The sequence below is a fragment of the Anoplophora glabripennis genome, unplaced genomic scaffold (assembly GCF_000390285.2).
Source record: "Anoplophora glabripennis isolate ALB-LARVAE unplaced genomic scaffold, Agla_2.0 scaffold422, whole genome shotgun sequence".
In the NCBI taxonomy this organism is placed as follows: domain Eukaryota; kingdom Metazoa; phylum Arthropoda; class Insecta; order Coleoptera; family Cerambycidae; genus Anoplophora; species Anoplophora glabripennis.
In genome coordinates, this window is record NW_019416513.1 from 264,769 (window position 1) to 285,942 (window position 21,174).

The following is a 21,174-nucleotide window of genomic DNA, read 5'->3' on the forward strand; positions in this document are numbered from 1 at the left end:
ATCTGACCTTACAATCTGCGGAGAAGGTCAAATGCAGGGACACCATATAGTTTTGTCAAATTTTGCTTGAAAAATGTTTGTTATTCAAAAATCTTACAAATTTTGCTTGAAAAATTTTTGTCGCGTTATTCAGAGAAAAATGAGTTTGACCTCTAAATGACCTGCAAACAATGCGGACGTGAAATTTGGCGCTGTACTGACTGTTGTTGATACCCTACAACTTTTATCTGAAACTTTTTCTGATGAGACTCAAGTTTGAAGTCATGTTCGGCTCTTTTTGGGACAGCCGGTAGACTGAATTTTGCAAATACAACGTTTCTTTTTAATGGAAAAATCTAAACTACTAACTAAACTACAACCTTAGCGATCGTCCCTCGTAATTGAGGTGTGATTGTGGTTTGGTCAAAATCTACGGCAAAAACCGGATAATATAAGGTCAAGAAATCCATTGTCCACTTAGGTGGATCGTCAGGTAAGAAAATATACTCCGTACTATTCTGAATCGACGATTGTATGGTTGTGAAAGATAATAGAATATATTTGACGTTCACGGTCAGTCGTCGAGAGCCCGCCTGGCAGCGCACTATCGACTGCTCGCATACAACTAGGTCTACTTTTGAGGCGGAGTAGACAGGTCCAAACCTGTCCTAACTCTGTGATTGTTTTAACCAAGTTGCAGGTGTTATTCTACGATACGATATCTTCGTCCAGGCCAAAGTTACCTTTTTATTGCATCCTCGATATCTCGAACCTTACTGCATAATAAACTTACTAAAAACACGGCGTTCTTTTTTTTTGTTTGTTTGGTCGGGACTAACCCGACGGGCTGGCGTTTTGCTCTCTTTATTTCTCGAGATGAATTTGTTTTAAATTGCTATTTTTACGGTCCCCACGACCAGCGAAATTGCAAATTATTATTTTTCTTAACTGCAACCAGCGGTGGCACAAAACAACAAAGAAACCGCGCCATAAAAAGCCATTCTCATATTAAAATCGACTTTTTAAAATAAAAACTTTGTTATGTTACGACGTCAACAAGTTCCACGATTTAAATCATTATTCTCTCATTTTTCCTTGTTTATCGCAAAAGGGCTGTTCTGAACTGCTTGATTATTACGTATAATTAGTTGCTTCCCTTATTATTAGAGATACGGTCAAAATTTACAGGCGGTTGATTTAATTTTGTTCACTGCTTTTTTTTCGACAGTGCATCTACTGCTCGCCTTAAAATTAGTTGTTTCTTAATACGCAAGCGTTTCAGTATGAGTAAAATTGTAGAAATCGAGTATTATTTTATTAGTGTTTAGTGTTTTATTACGTCTAATCCAGCAAAGAACAGCTTAACGGTATATTCCTGAGGTAAAAAGAGATGCTGTGTACAATATAATTTAAATCTAAGGCTGTTAATGTATAATCATGCAAATAAAATAAAGTATACAAACAGCACTTAAACATTACATTGAATTTTATTGTCATTTGTAATGGAAAGTATGTAATAAATACAATTTGAAAATAAATTCGGATATTTTTAACCTAGACTTCGTATTGTTCACCTCTGTTTCGGCTGTTAAAAAACCATAAAAGCTATGGGATATATGTGAAACAATGAAGGATATATAATTACATTATATAACAATAGGTGCTTTTAGTTTCACGTAATTGTGAAAATTTATGTGGTTAATAAAAAGTAATGCCGTTATTGTTATAAATATGCACATTTTCTTCCTAAACACCAGCAAGCGTTAATTAATTTTTTAAATAAAATGAAAAAAAATATATCTAATTTTTTTGATATCGATGGATTTTTCATGGAAGTTTCCATTGCATGTAAAACTTATACTATAAAAAATCCTTGAAATAAATTTATTACTATCTCTCCAATTACATTAATACCCAGTACCCTGAATTTTATACATATAGCTCTGATAAACTTATCTTATGGTTCTAACGAAATGCGTTTTAATTTCTAGGAAAGAAAGGTCATTATTATTGCTGATAAAACTGTGAATAATCGAAAATATAAATAAATAGGATTAATCTACTTGACAACGTAAACATAGTTTTGGTTAGGGTTTTTATTTGATTAAGATTACACGGTAAATATTTTGATAAAATCGATGATTTAGACACAAAGACGCGAAGATCGCTTTTAAGTACTGATAAGATAAATACATGTATTTAGTTGTCTATATGCGTTCTTTAAAAAACTGTGTAAATATTACAGACTTTTTTATGTAGAAAAACAGTATTAAATTTGTATAATTTGTTATTTTCTGCAATAAAAGTGCTTCATTACAAATTTCAGGAAATAAAGTGTCACTTTTAATCCTCGAGGGGGACACTTTAAATACAGCACTTCTCATCCAAATAATTTGGTATTTGGTAGTTCAAAAATACCTTGTAATTTACTAATGCAATATCGGACACTTTTAATATAGCACTTCTGATCCATATAATTTGGTAGTTTAAAAATATCTTGTAATCTATAAGTCGTCACTGTCGTTTAAAAGTGTTGTCTTAATTTTCGCTTTTGAGCAGTAAGGTGTCACTTTTAATCACACCTCAGTCGAACAAAGGTCTGTAAAAATGAGATACATTCCGTTGCAGTAAAGTGCGTCTGAATATTTTAAACTTTACTCTTGGGATTAAAAGATGCACTTCAGCCCTTTGGCACTTAAAACCATAATGTCAAGGCGTAAAGTGTGTAGTGTCTAATAATTATATTAATGCGGCTCTAATTCAAAAATTTAAATGATTAAATTACTTTTAGTGCAACGCTAAAGAATTTTAAATGAAAAGGTTCATTATGGATTTAAAGCGCTGTTTTAATTTTTATTTTTAGAAAATAAAGCCACATTTGAATCTTAGTTATTTCAAGATACGGATACCTATACTAAAGGACAGGACTTAAGTGCCCTTTATATTAAAAATGCACTATGGATTTAAAGCGCTGTTTTAATTTTTGTTTTTGGGAGGGGGGGACTGGTAAAATAATCACTTTTATATACCATATAGGTACAGTATAAGAACATAATGTGCTTCTTAATCTCTCAAGTTTCTGTTGAACCTTTCCTTGGAATTAAAAGACACTTTAATTCATTGGTATATAAATCCTTAACCTCAAGGGCTACTTTTAACTCCCTATGGACTATATTTAACTTAATAGAGCACTTTGGACTTTTTATTATTTTTTTCATTGGTAAAGAATGAAGTGTCACTTTTAATTTAGTTATTTCAGGACACAAAGCGTGCTAAAGTGTTTTCTAGTGTTAATTTCAAGGAGTAAAGTGTCGCTTTTAATCCCTTAGCGATTATATTTCCTTATAGTATACATTTTATTAGTAGGATGCATTGTGGATTAAATGTGCTTTTTAATTTTTAAAAAGCATCACACAATCCATATAGCACAGGTCTACAATTTTAATCCTTCGAATGGCTCTTAGGATTGAAACATGCACTTTAGTCTCTTACTAAGACTACAATGTACTATAAATAATGCGTATTTTTAAAGTATTTAAATTAAAATGGTCTCATTAAATTCGTGAATCTCATTTTACCTCGTGTAGATGCAGTCTGTGTTGCTAAAATGTCAAGGTCAGGTCGTGAGGCTAGGTCTGCATTGGTTTATGGATAATTTGCAGGAAAGGATCATCCAACGGAAATACTCCACCACAACTGACCTGACTAAAAAAAAAGCTCGACCGATTATAAACCGCCAAAGGTGCAAGGTGAATTAAATTTATTATAATAACATCATCAAGTGAATTTTTCATACTAATTGTCTGGCAATTAATTTCTTTGTTCGAAAATCTGCTCTTGACGTGATGATTATGGATTAATTATTTTTCGTGTTTTTTTTCGTCTGTTTTGTTTTTAATTGTATGCCGAAGATAGCACTCTCTTGGGGTTATTGACCCGTAGGATGTTATTTCAAACAATTCAGTCCGGTTGGGTCACACCGATAAATACTTCATTTTCGCAATAGTGTAGACATAAATGTGTGGCAACCTATTTTTTCCATTAGTAGGAACCCAAACTATTCAGGAAAATTGAGATAAATTTGTGAAATTATCTGAAAAGTTCGACACCCTGTATATTAGAAAAAAGTTCTAATTTATTCAACGAACACACCCTTCTATTTTATTGCATTGCACCCTGTATACACACGGGATAAGTGTCTCTTGTACCATAGGATGAGCTGCAAAATGACCTTGAACGCACCCAGAAGTAGTAAAAGATTTGTAGTTCACCTGTGTTTACACTATTACTAATAGTAGATGTTAACGTAATATTTACTTAAACATATCCCCAAGATTTACCTAACAGGCACCAAGAACATGCTAGTTGCCTATATTTCAGTCAAAGCACGAATAAATACTTTAAATAAGTTTAATATGCCTCACTGCGACAGTAACACATTGAAAAACAATTGTTTTACTGTTAACAGGTCGTTTGGATTTAAAATGCCGTTTTAATTATTATTATTGGGAGTAAAGTGTCGTTTTCAATCCCTAAGGATCAAAGTATTTTTTACACTCCGTTGTTTAAAAGTCCAATTTCGTTTGGGGAGCAAAGTGTCGCAATTCCCGTTGGGGTTGTGTATAGTTTGGCATTTTTTATATACCTGCAATCAATACTATATACAAAGATGCCAAAGTGCATCTTTTAATCCTAACAGAAAAGTTTTAAAGATTAAAATGCACTTTTAATTAAATGTACTTTACTTCATTAATACACTTTTAATCCTTGGGGACACTTTACTTCCTGAAATTAGGGACTGAAATAGTACTTTCAACCCAGGAGTGCAAAGAAATAATTTATTGCACTCCTTGGATTAAAAGTATCGTCTCTCGACGAAACGATTATTTACTAATGCAATTTAAATAGCTGAAAGTGGCAGTTTTTAGAGTATATTATAGTGTGTCGACTGACATATAACATAACTCAAAAGAATAAAGTGCTTTATCTCAAATTTCAGGAGATAAAGTGTCGTTTTTAATCCTCTTTGTGGGCACTTTTAATGCACCACTTTTAATCCAAATAATTATTTTTAGTTTTGGAGTGCAAAAAATGTCAGAATTAAAATATCTTGTAAACAAGATGCACTATGGATTAAAAGTGCTGTTTTAAATTTTGTTTTTGAGTAATTTGCACTTTTAATCCTAAGCAAAATAGTTCGCTATTAGTTGTGATCTTTGAGCAATCCCTAAGGATCAAAGTATTTTTTTACACTCCGTTGTTTAAAAGTCCAATTTCGTTCGGGGAGCAAAGTGTAATTCCCGTTGGGTTAAACGTACCCTTATTTAAAATCAAACGTTGCTATGTATAGTTTGGCATTTTTTATATACCTGCAATCGATACTATATACAAAGATGCCAAAGTGCATCTTTTAATCCTAAGAGAAAAGTTTTAAAAAATAAAATGCATTTTTAGTTAAATGTACTTTACTTCATTAATGCACTTTTAATCCTTGCACTTTTAATCCTTCCTGAAATTAGGTACTGAAATAGTATTTTCAACCCAGGAGTGCAAAGAAATAATTTATTGCACTCCTTGGATTAAAAGTATCGTCTCAACGAAAGGATCATTTACTAATGCAATTTAGATAGCTACAAGTCACACTCTTTAGAGTATATGTGTGTAGACTGATATATGACATAACTCAAAACAATAAAGTGCTTAATCCCAAATTTCAGGAGATAAAGTGTCGTTTTTAATCCTCTTAGTGGGCACTTTTAATGCACCACTTTTAATCCAAATGCCGCTTTTAGTTTTGGAGTGCAAAAAATTTCAGAATTAGAATATCTTGTAAATTTCAAGATGCACTATAGATTAAAAGTGCCGTTTTAATTTTTGTTTTTGAGTAAATTGGCACTTTTAATTCTAAGCAAAATAGTTCGCTATTAGTTGTGATCTTTGAGCAGTCAAATTGTACTCGTATCAACAAGAGAGCCCAATTTGAAACTGAGACATAATCTAAATGCATTTCATATCAGTTAGTGTAAACAGAACAGGTTTAAAAATTGTGACTCACATATAACTATGTAGGTATAATATTTCGAACTGTACAATCTCCACCTACGGATATTCATTGTGATAAAAAGTGATTAGAAATACTTACAAGATAAAACAAATAAGGATAAAACAAATTTAAATTAATAGATCAATTTAAAACACGAATTACAAAATTTCAAATCATTAGTAAAAATAAAATTTGTATGCACTTTTAAATGTTCATTTTTGCAGAACATTGCACAAGTTTAAAAATGTTTTCCATGTTATTAAAAAGTGGATGATATTACCTATTGATTTTTTTATTAATCATGTATTTGATTCAACTATCTCAAGATACATGTTTAACTAATCACACCATTTTTTAGACAAACTGCGCATTTTCACGATAACAAAAATCATTTCTGCATTGTAATTTCGATGAGAATTGAATCATGAATCACCCCTATTACATTGATTTAATGTAATATCTACAAGGAACTAAAATCGAGTGTTTGTAAATCTAAGGCTAATCGACCAACCCTGGTATAATCCGTGTTGTTATTATGTGAAGAATTAAGGGGAGTTGGCCTCGCCCTTAAAAAGTGCATCTGTTAGTCCTTGAGCTTCCTTGTTGCATCAGGTGGGGACGGTTACATATCCCCGATGGGGCAACAACCTTTCTTGTCGCAGAAAACATTGGATCACCATAGCTAAATAGCGTCCACTGATTCGGTTGTTTTTTATTTATTTTACTATCTTTCTACTGTTCTCGGTTACTTATTCAATATAAACGTACTAATCAGTAATTTAGCGTAACCAGTCTGGCTATCTCTAAATATTGGAAGCGTAATTCTGTGCTATTCGAGATATTATTAAGTAGATAAGAGTTTTCGGGCAATTAAAAACACATTTTGATTTATTTACGCCTCGAAAACGTTCTGGTTATTCAGGTGAAATTATTAGGTATTTTTATACGTTCTCGTTTCTGTTTCGTCGCAACATTTCGTAAGGCATATCTGCAGACCCGTAATAACTGGAACTCCAAGACAATTTTACTTATCTGTCCACCAAAATGGGGTCACAACATAATACATTGCGTCTTATCGAGAACATATATTAGCTATAGACCATAACGGTACCTCTTATTGTTTTTGTGCGATAGCACCTTTACCCAGATCAGAAATCGAAAATACTTAAAACTATTGCTTTTACTTAATGCTTTCTTAGATAAGCAGGTACAGTTATGTCCAAGAATCGTACCGCTAACTGTACCGTATTTGTTTTTGTTCCGAACAACCAACCGACACTTTCGCTTGCAAGCAATAAGTCATAGGGCTTGTACGCAGCGAAACAGCAAAAAAAATGTATTAGTAATGTTATCTGATCACCGGCAGGTATGTGCATTTTGTTTGAGAGGAGAGGGAGCCCGAGATAGTGAATCATAGCAGATGATTCAGGCTCAGGTTTTGTAATACGTTTACCTCTGACCACTTTCTTCCTTGTGTCGGTTATGGTGTCATTAACATCCCACCAAAACATGCATTAAAAGCCATCGGCAGCGATAAAACTTTTGTTTCTGCTAAACAAGTTGTACAGATACACGCAAATGAGACTATCGGGAACATTTTTGTGTTGCAACTTTTATTTGACCTCGCGACATAGAAACTTTCTACCAATATTGGTAAAATATTCAGTATTAATGCTAATAATTTATTATTATTATTATTATTATTATTATTATTATTATTATTATTATTATTATTATTATTATTATTATTATTATTATTATTATTATTATTATTATTAGTCACGCGGTGCTTGAGTAATAATGTAAATTACCGATTATTTTTTATGCACACAGTTTTATTTTGATTCCACTTCGGTGACACCAACTTCACTGACCTAAACATATTTTTCCTGTTGTCCAATTATTCGAAACATCGCTAAAATTTTTGGCAAGTAGTGTTGTAAATACCGTACGTTTAAATTCCAGTACATTTATAAATAACGTGTCGCAATAATAAGCGTACGCTGAAAAACCAATTCATTTTTACTTGAGTTCGTTTAATAAATATTTATTTGGATTTTGGAATAAATGAATCGTTTATTTATTATAACAAAATGCAATGCTATAGGAACTAAACAGGCTATTAAAATCGTGTACATACACAAGGTAAACAAAAAACTGTAAAAACACTTCCAGATTGGAAATTACATGGAAAAGTAAAACAAAAAGTTCGTGTCAGTTTATTGTAAACAAATGATTTATTTGAAGTAATATATCGTTTATTTATTGTAACAAAATCACTCAGAATCATCAGAAAACAGTGCACTTGGTTTCTAATTATTGTATTGTAAAAAAGATCTGTTGCACTGTATTCGAAAAATGAGTTACTTTCAAGTTATTATTTTTTATTTAAAAAATTGTAGGAACTTTTTGTTGCAAATAGGATTTTAAATACAATTCAGGTATTAGGGGTATTAAACATTGATTTTAGATTTATTATTCATTTCATAAATTTTAGTTTTAGAAAAATAACTTGAAAATTCGGATTGGGGGGGGGGTTGTTGGCGGGAAATCCGAATCTAAACTCAGCTATTAAGTTATTAATAGAGGGCGCTAGTTATGTTTTTATGAATAAAAATTGCTCATAGTAATTTTTTTATGCAATCTCGAGCTCCAAAAATAAAGTAATTGCACAGCTACATCTCTATTAATTCATAACGAAAAATTTGACTTAAAAATGTTCATATCGAGATCTAATATGAACATTTTATGGGTTTAGATATTGTAAAAATCTTGGTCTATTAATCCTCATCAATGTGTCTATATGTGACTATAAGATAAAGTAGTGACATCTAATAGTAGCTTTACACTGAAAAAAAAGTATTTGTATCAAATTGACAGATATGTAGTTTTAAATGGAATTATTTGCCGTAAATGTTATTTTATTTTATTCAAATGTATATACTTTCGTCAAATTATGTGAAATATTTGCTGTAATCTATAAAATTTCTTAGAATTTATATTATTTGTAAATATGTATAATTTAATTTAATTTTTTTATAGTTTTGAAATTTATTATCTCGGATTTTAGCTACAATATTTCTTACAGTTCATCATAAACTGTAAACATATTTGTTTCAAAACTACCAGTTCCTAAAAATATATAAATATTTAAAATGGAGTATTAATGTAGGAATTATTCAAGACAAATGTAGCATATTATAATCAAACTTATGTTTTCTTGAAAGAAAATTGTAGCAGGTAACAGAATGGCGTAGGTGGGAAGTAGCACGATAGATGGAGCCACTTACGGTGTACACATCTCCTTGTAAGTAACAACAATAAAGCAGCTGGATCGATATAAAGATACGATACATTAATATACAATACAAAACATGTTTCTATAAAATCTATATAGATCACAAAATTAAGAATAGAATTCGTTTAACCGTAAGTATAAAATATTTATTTTAAATGCTGCCTATTTTTAAAGTAAGAAATTATATTTCTGGGTAGAAATTTAAAGTATTTAAATAAATAAATAATTTTTTTGACGGAAGAAAACATTTCCTTGCGTATATATAAACAAACCTGCGATACTTTAAAATCAAATGTTGTACATTTGAAGCAAGATTTTTTTTGCGTGTATAAGACCAATAATAAAAATGGTAATTGAAACTTTTTTTTCGGCGCATCTTTTTTTTCAGTGTAATAATACGTTGAGTGTGTAACTATAAATAAAGCCGTACGGTTACGAGCATTTCCAGTGGCGTAGGTGTACCGAATGACCTTTACCTCTTTCTGTTTTCTACCTCTAAATAATTTAAAGGTTTTCCTAGTAACTTTCATAAGTAATAAAAAAAATAGCAGATACAATTTTATTATTGATATTATTGAAACGGATTAGGGACGCCGCTGCTGCTCGCAATAATACAGTTTTAATTATAAAAAATTATTTAATTGTGTGAAGTTATCGGACAAATTGCTATAAATACTTCTTGTTATTTGCCTCATAATCAAAACAAATTGTCAAGAAAATTATCCAATTAATTGTTTGAAATAAATTAAATAGATATCGGTCAAAAACAACTACGTAAATAATTTATAAATATGTACTACGATTTAGATGGATAAATTTACACTAATATATTCTAACAATTAGTGTTTCCAACAACTTTGACTTCTAATATTCGAGAATATTATTTAATTACATTTGCTACATGTCATCTTTGTATAAATAATATAACTATTTAATTGCGGTGTAATTTTAATAATTGCCTATAATTCAGATTACAAACGTTATATAAAGACAAATAAAATAATTTATCGTTTTTACACATACAAGCGTTATCTCATATTTTTTCTTTTCAAGGTTGGGAGATACTGTAACTTATTTATTTATCTGTTAATTACATTATAACTAAAAAACAACATAGGGTGATAAAAAGTGCAAAGGGGCCCTCCTTTAGATCACAGGCTCTTATTTTTGTTGCTTATCTGAACTGCGATATGATGAGCCATTAATGTATGTGTATAAAGACGATTAGATATGTGAAATGTACGACATTCAACGAAGTAGACATTATGGTGCCACTGACTGATAGCCAGGCAATATAACGCGTAATTTACATCTAATTTCAGTTGATATATTTGTTGGATTCAAGCGCAATCCGAAGCTTCGTGTCCAAGCATTTAATAGTGCAAGCCAAAAGCATGTTATACTTTTTAATTAATACTTCAAGGTGTTTGACATCCACACCTTTAACAGCTTGTCGTTATTCCACCATTTTAATAAATAAAAATCTGTTTTCTAAGCAGTTCGCTGTGTAAAGAAAGAAGATTTAACTACTTAATTTCCAAAGATATTGACCGTTAATCTTTTACAGCTGCCAATAAAAACCTTATGCAAATTCCGACTCCTGTTTGCTTTAAATAATTTTATTCGGGTTATTGTTATTCAACATTTAAATAGTCATTATGGTTTTATGACGCACCCATAACTACCCAGTAAAATCCATAGTAAAAGTGTAAAATTTAGTTAAAGGCAGTATTTCCTTAGTCATCGTACCTACACATTGTATTTGAATTGACAATAAATTTTGTAAAAATTAAAATCCAGTCGTAACAGTAATAGTAAAAATGTGCTGCAAAGTTACTTTGTAGCATTTATCGGTACTATTTTAACGGGGAACTCGCAAAAACAGACAAAACATAAACGATCCCTGTACAACTCGGTTCAAAGAAACTGCCGGGTTTTATTTGAGTACATAAAATATTATTTCAGGGCATTTAATTCTAGTATTTTAGAAGGAACGAAAAGATAATTTCACACTTGTTTCAATTTATCTTATCCTATTTATAGGACAAGATAAATAAGATAAATTTCGTTTCACAAAAGAAATCAGTGTGTTTTTTCTTTTAGAATTAGATACATAATGCAATAAAGTGTAAATAAAAATATGATTAACGTTGTGGTGATATTGTTTCATGTGTAAATTTTCCCTGTTGCTCAAAATTGTGTTATGTATTTGGTTTAGTGACATCTAGAGATGTATAGTATAGTTTGACCTTGGGTCTGGTTAAATACATGAAAAGGCAGAACTGGTTTAGCACAGCCAAAATTTCACTTTAGCAAAAAAACAAATCACTAACCTTTCAAAATAATGTATTTATTCAGCCAAGCAGAAAAAACCAAAACAGTTTTAAATTGATTCGCATGAGTTAGTGTTAAACTGAAGAAGGAAGGCATATCACGACCTAAAAACTTGAAATTGGATATACAACCAGTACGTAGCTCGACCTAGTGCCGTGAACTATCAATCTCAGGTCTTAGCTAATAACAAAGGTATAGTATTTCTAAATATATTTGGCCAATATTTTGCTCTGTTTTTGGTAGACACGCCCATGGCGGGCCCTTATTGGCTGCCGCGGCCCGGGCCCGTTTCACCCTTGCGCTGTACGCCATAGGATCGCATGTCGCTTGAAACACACGCGGGGTAAAGCCAGAAGACGAACTGACGCGAAGCCCAAAGCCAAAGCTGACGCTTTAGTAGCTTGCAGAGCTTGAGTGGAGTATTAAATTGTGTTCAGACTCTGAAGCGTGTGGACGTGTCTCGCTTACCGCGGTCCCGCGAGTTCGTGATTGTGTTTGACAACATTGTGCTTGCTTTGTTCGGTAGAAAAAAAAATGGCAGTGCCCTTCAACATGCCTGAAGACCAAAACGAAGTGGAAGTTATCATTAACCAGCTTCAGTCACTTCTCACGAAACTTCAAGCAGCCGTCAGAAGGTCCAGGGGACCGACCATTCGGACGAACCAGACCGCTGTCACTAGAGGTTAGTACTATCACGTATCACGAGACTAGTGAAGGTGCATCAATTTTTGGGCCGGTAAAATAGTGCTAAGACGGGGACCTGTTGCACTGTCGCAAGTTCAGGGTCGGACGAGACTAGCTTTAGTTTTCCAGATTAAAGAACGTGAATCTCAGGATTTAACCACAGACTTCAATTTTGCTGACGCCTCGGGCTAGAGTCATTGACATAACGCTCAGAATACAAATGCAAATTATATGCCAGCCCATTTCTTATACACTTTATGGACAGAATCACATGGACCCTGAAGTGTCTTAAACTATTTATTATTATTCCCACCACCGACTCACTTATCGTAACCATATTTAGATATGCAAATTTAAAATAAAAAATTCATATCACTAACCCACTTTCCGTAAACAAGTTTCGTCTTGTAGGTCTAACGCTAACAAGTTGTTAAATCAGTCGATCTTAATTTTCGTAAAGATCCCTTAGGTAGCGGCTTGATTTCGGTACGTGTTATTTTATTTACCGTCGTCTAGGCTCGTCATGACTTGAAATCTGAACGTGAAAAATTAAAATTCATCTAGATTCTCGTGGACGGAATCAAAATTACGTTGCGGGCTTAATAGTGATTCTGTTGAGGTAAATGTAGTTGTGAAATGAACCTTTTCCAAGTGGCCTTGGGCATTGCAACGTGCATATGCAATCGATACGTAGTAGCAAATCAAACAGCTGTGTTTGCTGCAACAATATAGTAGCGTACGACGAAGCCTGGGGCTAACCAGGTATGCAGAACGACAAACAAAACAGCGTGTTGATTTCACAACTTATTTTCTTTGGATTGCGAAATTTTCCACACCCTGTAAACGGCGCGGCGACCAGTTCTGTGTCGAATTTCGTCCAATGAGAAATATATATTTTTTTTATTCTGGCTGAATATACCTACTTCAGTTCCTCCACCAGAGATAAGATCTTATCTGTTTTTTTCTATGTGGCGTGTCCGTCCTACCGATATGATTCAAAATGCAACCATGTTATCTGAGATTATTTTTAATTACCGTCGATATGATTTGATGAAAATATATTTTTTTGTAGAAACGTAAAATAGATTTGAATTATTTCATGTGCTTGCTACCTAACCACAATTACCGTTTCAATTTTATGTTTAGAGATAACCACAAAGTTCTCTTTTGGGGCCAACTCTTATAATCTTTAACGAGTTATGCACCACAAAGTATTCGGGTTAATCCATCAATCATTTTGTAGCTACTGAAATACCTTTTTCGAGAAAAAGCGGTAAAATACGGTTAAATTCTGATAATATTCACTATTGAAAACATAGTTCTCTTTTAAAACCACTTTGTTGATAATTCAGTGATAAATTTAAATTGGTGGAAAATTATTTTGCATATAATTTTTCGAAGTCAATGTAAATACTTATGTTGTACAAGACATTATTTCCCAGTTCACCCTGACAAGCGAGCAGTAACCGAGGGCTTAGCTAGTGTGGTAAAAGTGTCTGTCGAGATGTAATTAGCTTATTATTGTTCTTGCTTGCAGTGCGTTCTCCTGCTTCAAGCAGACTGAGATCTCGAGATGAATCGTCAGCGACAACCTCGATTTCTTCAACAAATTTTCCGGATCTCCTTAATAATATAGCATGGCTAGCCGCCGCTAGTCAAGACGCCGCCTCTACGAGTTCATCTCTGACTGCCAATTCAGTTACTCGATCTCCACGCAGAAGGACCAGCTCGGAATCGTCGAACTGCAAAGAAACGAAGATCTCTATCACGGCCATTGTGAACCACGCACAAGATTGGAACCAGGTTGGTGTCAAACTGACGATTCGGAGGTGGGTGTGTGTCGTGTCTTTTGTTTTCAGGCCGTCGCACCCCCTTTTTGCACGATTTCCAAGGCACGCTCCGTGAAAATAATTCTAAGTAAATTTTTAGTAAAAAATTGTTTTCCATGGAAAATTATTTTCACTCGCGTGCCTTTTTTGTTGATAGTGAGCTCTTCAATCTGGGAAATTGTTTGCTTAGCCTCAGATTGAAAACTGGTGTTGGTTTAAAATTTTTTTAATCGAAAAAATCGTATGACAAAATACACATTACTCATAAATTTAAAAAACGTATCACGGAAGTTACAAAAAAAGTTGTGGACAAAATCATTTATTTAAATATTTCTTAACAAAAATAAATTATAAAAAAATCGAGAACTGTTGCACCAAAAAAATAAATATCTCAATATGTCTATGAATGAATAAATTAAAAAATAGACCAAAACAGCAATCAAAAGATAGGATAAAAAACAGCATAAATTATAGAACATAGAAATACCTACTATTTGATAATGGGTGAAAAATAATTAGAATAATGAGTAGAAAATAGGTAACTATTTAGGTTTTTGTTATATATGTAAGATAAAAAAAATCAGTAAGTGGTAGATAAAATTGTGCATAAAACTCAATTTATTCCCAAAACTTATAATATTGCTATATATCCATGAATTACAGAAAATATGTAACTCTAAAGTCGAAAAATATATTTTATGGCAGTTTTTTATTATGCTAGAATATAAGAAAATTATTAATAAATCATTTACTTAAATATTAAAAGTGAATAACGTTACGTCAATAAAAATATACGCAAAAAAAATTCACTGACCTTTTGAATAGCATTCAAAAGATCAGTGAAAAAATAACAAATACGATTTGCATCTAAAATGTAACTAGACCAAAATAAGATAATGAATATAAATAAAAAATATGTAAAGTTTTAAACAACAGTGTATATTTTATCTGAATATTGAACCAATCAAAAGAGACTAGAGGATTAAAAGATTCGACTTTTTTGTTGACTAAATATGTAAAGTAGATAAAGTTTTGGATAAAAGTCAATTTGCTGCATTTAAAAAACCTGTGATAATGTAAACGCTCAACACGTGACGTTCCTGAAAGAAACAAAAACGATTATCGCACTACGCAGTTATATTTTTTTACCATCCAGATAATTTATATGCAGATAAGAAAGAGCCCAGTGCATTACGGACTCGGGTTTCGCCGAAGTCTGACAAATTTCATGGATAAATAAATTGTGAGACCGCGCGATGCCATATGTTGACAGTAATTACGGAGCAATGAAACTAATGCTCGTTTCTTTGTTACTCGGAAACCTGTACTGTATGTAAAGTGCTAGATGTCTAAAAATAAATTTTTGTGTACGGCCAGACAGCCCGCGAACAATGAGATTGAGAACGCACCCTAGTAGTAGTCCCGACTTGTTTATTGTCTGTGACATGTTAGGTATGCAACCATGATTACGCCTTGAGCGTTGCATAACTCGGTAATACGTATTTACGGTTGTGCTTTATGAAGTCCATTTAATTTTATTTTGCGGAATTCTCGAGGTAAGCCAAGATTATTAATGCAGCGTTTGTTACAAAATAAACGATCTTTACTTCTGCTGCGTAATACACCGGTGTAAGGACACCGCAACTGCTGTCATTTCGATATCCCCGTGCATTTTTGACCTTGTAATACCGTTTTATAGATAATTATAATATAATTATATTTATTCCATTGTTTATATTATGTTCACGGTTTTTCTTTGTTTAATTGTGATATTATCTAACGCCACTCTCCACTTCTTTCGCTGGTTTTGGAATAGCGATATTGTTTCTTGGTAGAACCGCTTTAAACACAAGCGCACTACTTCTCGCGTGCATTTTAATTCCATGAAACTCAATTCTGGTGCAGCAGAATGCGGACTTCTATCTGCGATGCAATTTCATTTAAAGCCATTTTACGCAGGGGGTCACTATCTACTGATAAGCGAGGGTATAATGTAACAAAAACCACAGAGTTTGGTTTGATGTTTACTTAGTGTTACGAACGTAAACACGCGTTTCGATTATATTTAATAACCAAACATGGATTTTTAGATATTTACTTTACTTCAGTACAGTTAGCAGGTACCTGCACTATTGTATTTGGTACTATTTAAATATAAGTGAGCATTTTTGTCTATATAAAAAATATTTATTTTGGAATTCGTCCATTGGAGCAAAGCAAGCATATTATACATATATCAAGGAACTATATTTAGTGACAAGTTCTTTATCAAAGTATGCTATTATCTTTTAGAGATTAAATTTTCTTTTAATTCCGTGAGAATTAGTTGCAAAAAGAATTATTATATCCTTACTCACTAAAATGCATCCCTTAATGCCAGGAGTGAATATTAATTCTATTATTTAATCAAGATATCCTTGACCGGAAAACACTAAAATGAATTATTAATTAAATTATTTTACATAGATCTGATATATGTAACAGCTAATTCAAATTACTTTGGCAAGTACATACTTGAATTGCAATAGTTTGCAATTCATTTAATTCTAAAACAATTAAAAGTCACTTTTATACGTAATACCTATGTGATTAAAATATAATTTATTCCCTAGAACTAGTGATTAAAGCACTTTTAACTCACGGCATGTAGAATGTAAATTTAATACCTAGAAACTTAAAATTAGAAATTAATACAGCACTTTTAACCCTAAAATATTGATATATGTCATAAATATCAAACGTAGATACCATAATACATCCCATAAACTATTAAGATACTTTGACAACCATTTAAAATGCGTTAATTAAAGACTTGTTTGGTTTTAGAAAACTTAAAAGTAAATTTAATTCATCGAAGATTAAAGTTGGCACTTTAAACCCTGGAGCTAGTGAATAAAAACAGTACTTTTAATCCATGTGCAAAAATTAAATTTAATTCATCGGAGACTAAAGCTGACATTTTACACCCTGATATTAGAGATTATAACAGCACATTTAATCCACGCAATACAAAAACTATTGCATATGTCAAAAATATTAAATGTAGATACCGTATATACACCTATTAGCTGTCAAAATAACCGTTTGAATTGCATTAAATATTAACTTGTTTTTGACAGAATTAAAAATAAATTTAACCCTTTGAGAATTAATATAATTGACACTTTATATTTATAACCTGCAACTAGGCACTTTTAATCCCCACAGTGCAAATAAGTGGCACTACTCTCTGAAACAAAGTTTTGAAAACAGCACTTTAAATCCACTGTAAAAAATTAATTTAATCTTTGGGATTAAAAGTGGCACATTACTTTTAAACCAGTACTTTATATCCACGAAGTGCAAAGTAAAATTTCTATTCAAAACAGCACTTTAAATCCACTACAAAAAATGAATTTAATCTCGGATTAAAAGTGACACATTACTTTTAAACCAGCACTTTACATCCGCGAAGTGCAAAATAAAATTTCTTTTGAAAACAGCACTTTAAATCCACTGCAAAAAATGAATTTAATCTCTGGGATTAAAAGTGACACATTACTTTTAAACCAGCACTTTATATCCGCGAAGTGCAAAATAAAATTTGTAACAATTTTGTAATGTGCATTTTTCATCCTGTCTTATCTTTCATAATTTGCACACAATTTTAACTTGATATTGGTTTATTGTGTACCGGAAGAGTGAATATTTTTTTCTCTTTTCCAGGCCGACGGCTCTCCTGATTCCGAACCAGAGCAGGCGTCCGGCGACGGCATCCTGTCAAAATTCGTGCCAGGACCGGTCTCAGCCCCTCTGTGGACCGCCATGATATGCTTCGTAGGCTGGCATTTGTTCCGAGCACGGTAACTGCCTCGCCATGGCCGCAGCGTACTTTATCCAAAGCAAAAGTGATTGATAATCGATAATTCGTAGATTAGAAACCGCTCCCATATATTATGTTTGCTTTATTATTGTTTTTTTTATATATGATATACTTTCGGTGTGTCTTTATTTCATTTATAGTATTGTATATAATATAATCACGTGAGTGTATAGGTTTAGTATATTATTTACCTAACGCAGGTGTACGTAGGTCATTTGTGCACAGTTCCAAAGAGAGGAAAACCAATCAAAGCGTTGATCTCATCCAGTAGGGCCGAGTCCGCACATAACGGCGGCCACTCTCAGGAATTCGTACGGTTAGAGTGTTCAGGGCGCCCATTTGTTTAACAGATAGTAGCCATAAATCCCTAAGATCAAATGCGTTAAAGATTTGGCGTTTCTATCGAATACAAAGATTTTAAATATTTTTCTATAATTGGAAACTGGTAGGGCAGAATCTAAAGTATGGCCAAACCTTTTAAATTTGCGTTGGTCTTGGTGGTTTGTGGTTGTAACGTCCTGCGGTGTGGGCCCCTGCATTTGATTTATTATTTTCTGATTCGGTAGATTTATAATTGTAAATTAATTGTATATAAATTTGAAAGTTGGATTCAGTATAGCCAAAGATTGAATCGTGCCAAACGGCCAAGAACAGAGCCAAGCAGGTGGGCGCGTCGTCTCTTTGTTCGCTTTCGCTAGAGTCTGACTCTGTTGTAGTAAGTTTAAGTAAGGAGCGGCAGGATTTGCCTGCGCCCTAATGGTTTTCAAATGATCTCCGTAGTTAGAATAGCGCGGTGCGGCGAAAGCTGGACGTGTGCCGCAAAGTGCCGATCAGCCCGCACCTGAGGTGTAAATACATGGGGGCCAAGTCGGGACAGTATGCTGGTTAAAGTTTCACGCCTGGACCGACTCGCCCAGCAGCTCGAAAAAACTAGACTCAAACGAATACCGCTAGCACAAAGTATCTCAAAAATTTTCACCACTCTTTCGAATTCAATTAGAAAACTTGGCTAATAATTAAATATGGTCAAATTAGAAATAAATAAGCATTGGAAATATTAAAATGTTAATGTGTCAGATTTGGGAAGTTGTGCCGGTGTGGTTTTTTGATATTGTTTCCGGTCTAGTTGATGTGAGCTCCAGCTACGTGCATGTTACATAGCTTTCTTTTATTTTTTACATACGATATAGGATTATATAAATATAAATGCTGATATTTTTAAAGAAATTAAAGCAATTTAACTAGATTAGTATTTTGTAGGTGTAAGTAGTAGCGTTAAGAAAAAGCTGCGTTGTAGATGGCTCTTCAAAGCGTCTCTGTGATTTGCCGAAGAGGCAGTATATGCATGTAAAACGCACTTCAAAGTGCTTTTACATCAACTCCTGTTTCCACTGATCTCTGATACATTTTGTCAAATGTTTTGTTTATAGTTATGTCCCTAGTCAGTATAGTCGCTCGTTGTGTTTTAGGGTTGGCTAGGTTTTCATTTTTTTTTTATTATTTCATAAATTTTATTGTGGTAAGTGTGTTATTGTTTATTGATTTTATTCATCCCATATAGATATAGATATAATATGCCATTGCCATATGATTTAAAACGCTGTGTACTCATGTAATATCTACAACTCAGTCTTATTCATATGGCCTCCGAGAAATTTTCCCAAAAATGTTCAAAAAGTCCGTCAATTTTACTCGTTACCTAAGCCTTGAAGAACCTACAAGATCAGTTAAATTATTATCCAATTTGTAGAAATTCATTGTTTCCTTTACTGGTCTAGTATGCTAATATTTGACTTGTAGGTTTTGGAGAATTTCTATTTTCATAAGAATAATTCTGATTCTATATAATAACGCATTTTGTTCCGATGTCGTTAGTCTTATAAAGCAGTCAACCCGCCCCGTCGCGAAAAGTGCTACATCTTTGTATTTCCAACAACATTGGAGTAAAGCCCAATTTTACTGTATGTTCCGCCGTGTATATTGAATATAATATTGATGTATTGACCCCTGGACCAATCTTGGCGCGAGGCCTGTGATAACCTCGAATGACCAATATTTCAGTTACGTGTTGCTTATCAGTAGCGCAGTTCCTATCAAAATGTATCGCTTAAGTGATATATTTTGACTGGCGCTGTGGATATTTTATCATTTTTCAGATATAATAAATGTCATACGTTTTATACATGTTTATAAACATACATATATCTATATATTATTATTATTTTTTTTGTGATGTATGGAAAATTGTGTAAGTGGTCTGGTGTATAGGCTGGACAATTGTAAGCCATACACACATCTACTACCGATCGTCTTTCACTTGGTAACTTTTTCACTTTTATATAGTTGATTTGAAATAAATGTAAACATGCCGAAAGATTTTTGACTTTCATTTCGCCCCAAACCACAAAATAAGTCAGGTAAGTATATGAATGTTTTAAATTATACATCTCTCAATTTCACTTAGTTCTACAACAAATAAACAGAAAAGTTAAAGTATTTCCCGCCTAAATTTAAATCAGCATTAATTAAATTTAATATATTGGCGCATAACATTTAGTTACAGGAACAAAGTCACCCAGAATTTAAAGTTTTAAAAAGTAATTGTGATTAATTCCAATAGCACCACCAACCACACAGATACTAACTTTGCTGAATGATCTTTTGGAGGTTGTTCAATTTCTGATCCACATTCAAAATATTAAGTGGCGGGAAAGACACTTTTATATTTACTGACAAACAAAATACAAATTGATGAAGTTAAAATTGAACATTGAAAGTTTCCTTCAGTGTTATTTGTTCCCTTCCAACTAACTTAAGGTATCTCATTTCGAAATGATGACGAACTCTGCTGTACGTTTTTACGTTTATCGGGAAATTATTTGTATTTTATTGACCTAAGGGCAGTAAATCGAGTAAAGAAGCTTTTAAAATGAGAGTCGAGTCCACTCCGAGCAAATTTGAACACGCGTGCTTTATGTTATTACATTTTCCAGTTGCTTTATCAAATTTAAGGTAATAGTCGCTGTAACTTTATGCTGCAATTTTGTCGAGATATAAACATTCTGGGAAATGGAATCTATTGAAACGTTTCCAAACAGGAAGCTTTATAATGTTTCCTTGGAATAAGTCTTATCAGTAGTAGTTG

At 32.7% G+C, this 21,174-nt stretch overlaps 1 protein-coding gene across 1 annotated transcript; it reads left to right on the forward strand.

The window, feature by feature from the left end:
* The first annotated feature begins 12,084 nt into the window (after nucleotides 1-12,084).
* LOC108912811 lies at nucleotides 12,085-20,394 on the forward strand. Its single transcript, XM_018718201.1, has 3 exons — nucleotides 12,085-12,336; nucleotides 13,876-14,141; nucleotides 17,873-20,394. The coding sequence occupies exons 1-3, from the start codon at nucleotides 12,189-12,191 to the stop codon at nucleotides 18,011-18,013; spliced, it is 555 nt and encodes a 184-aa protein (XP_018573717.1). The 5' UTR covers nucleotides 12,085-12,188; the 3' UTR covers nucleotides 18,014-20,394.
* Nucleotides 20,395-21,174: the final 780 nt, after the last annotated feature.

Coding starts and splice junctions, on each gene's coding strand:
- LOC108912811 (XM_018718201.1), top strand. CDS start 12,189: ATGGCAGTGCCCTTCAACATGCCTGAAGACCAAAACGAAGTGGAAGTT. Junction 12,337..13,875: donor CCAGACCGCTGTCACTAGAG/GTTAGTACTATC, acceptor TCTTGCTTGCAG/TGCGTTCTCCTGCTTCAAGC. Junction 14,142..17,872: donor ACGCACAAGATTGGAACCAG/GTTGGTGTCAAA, acceptor TCTCTTTTCCAG/GCCGACGGCTCTCCTGATTC.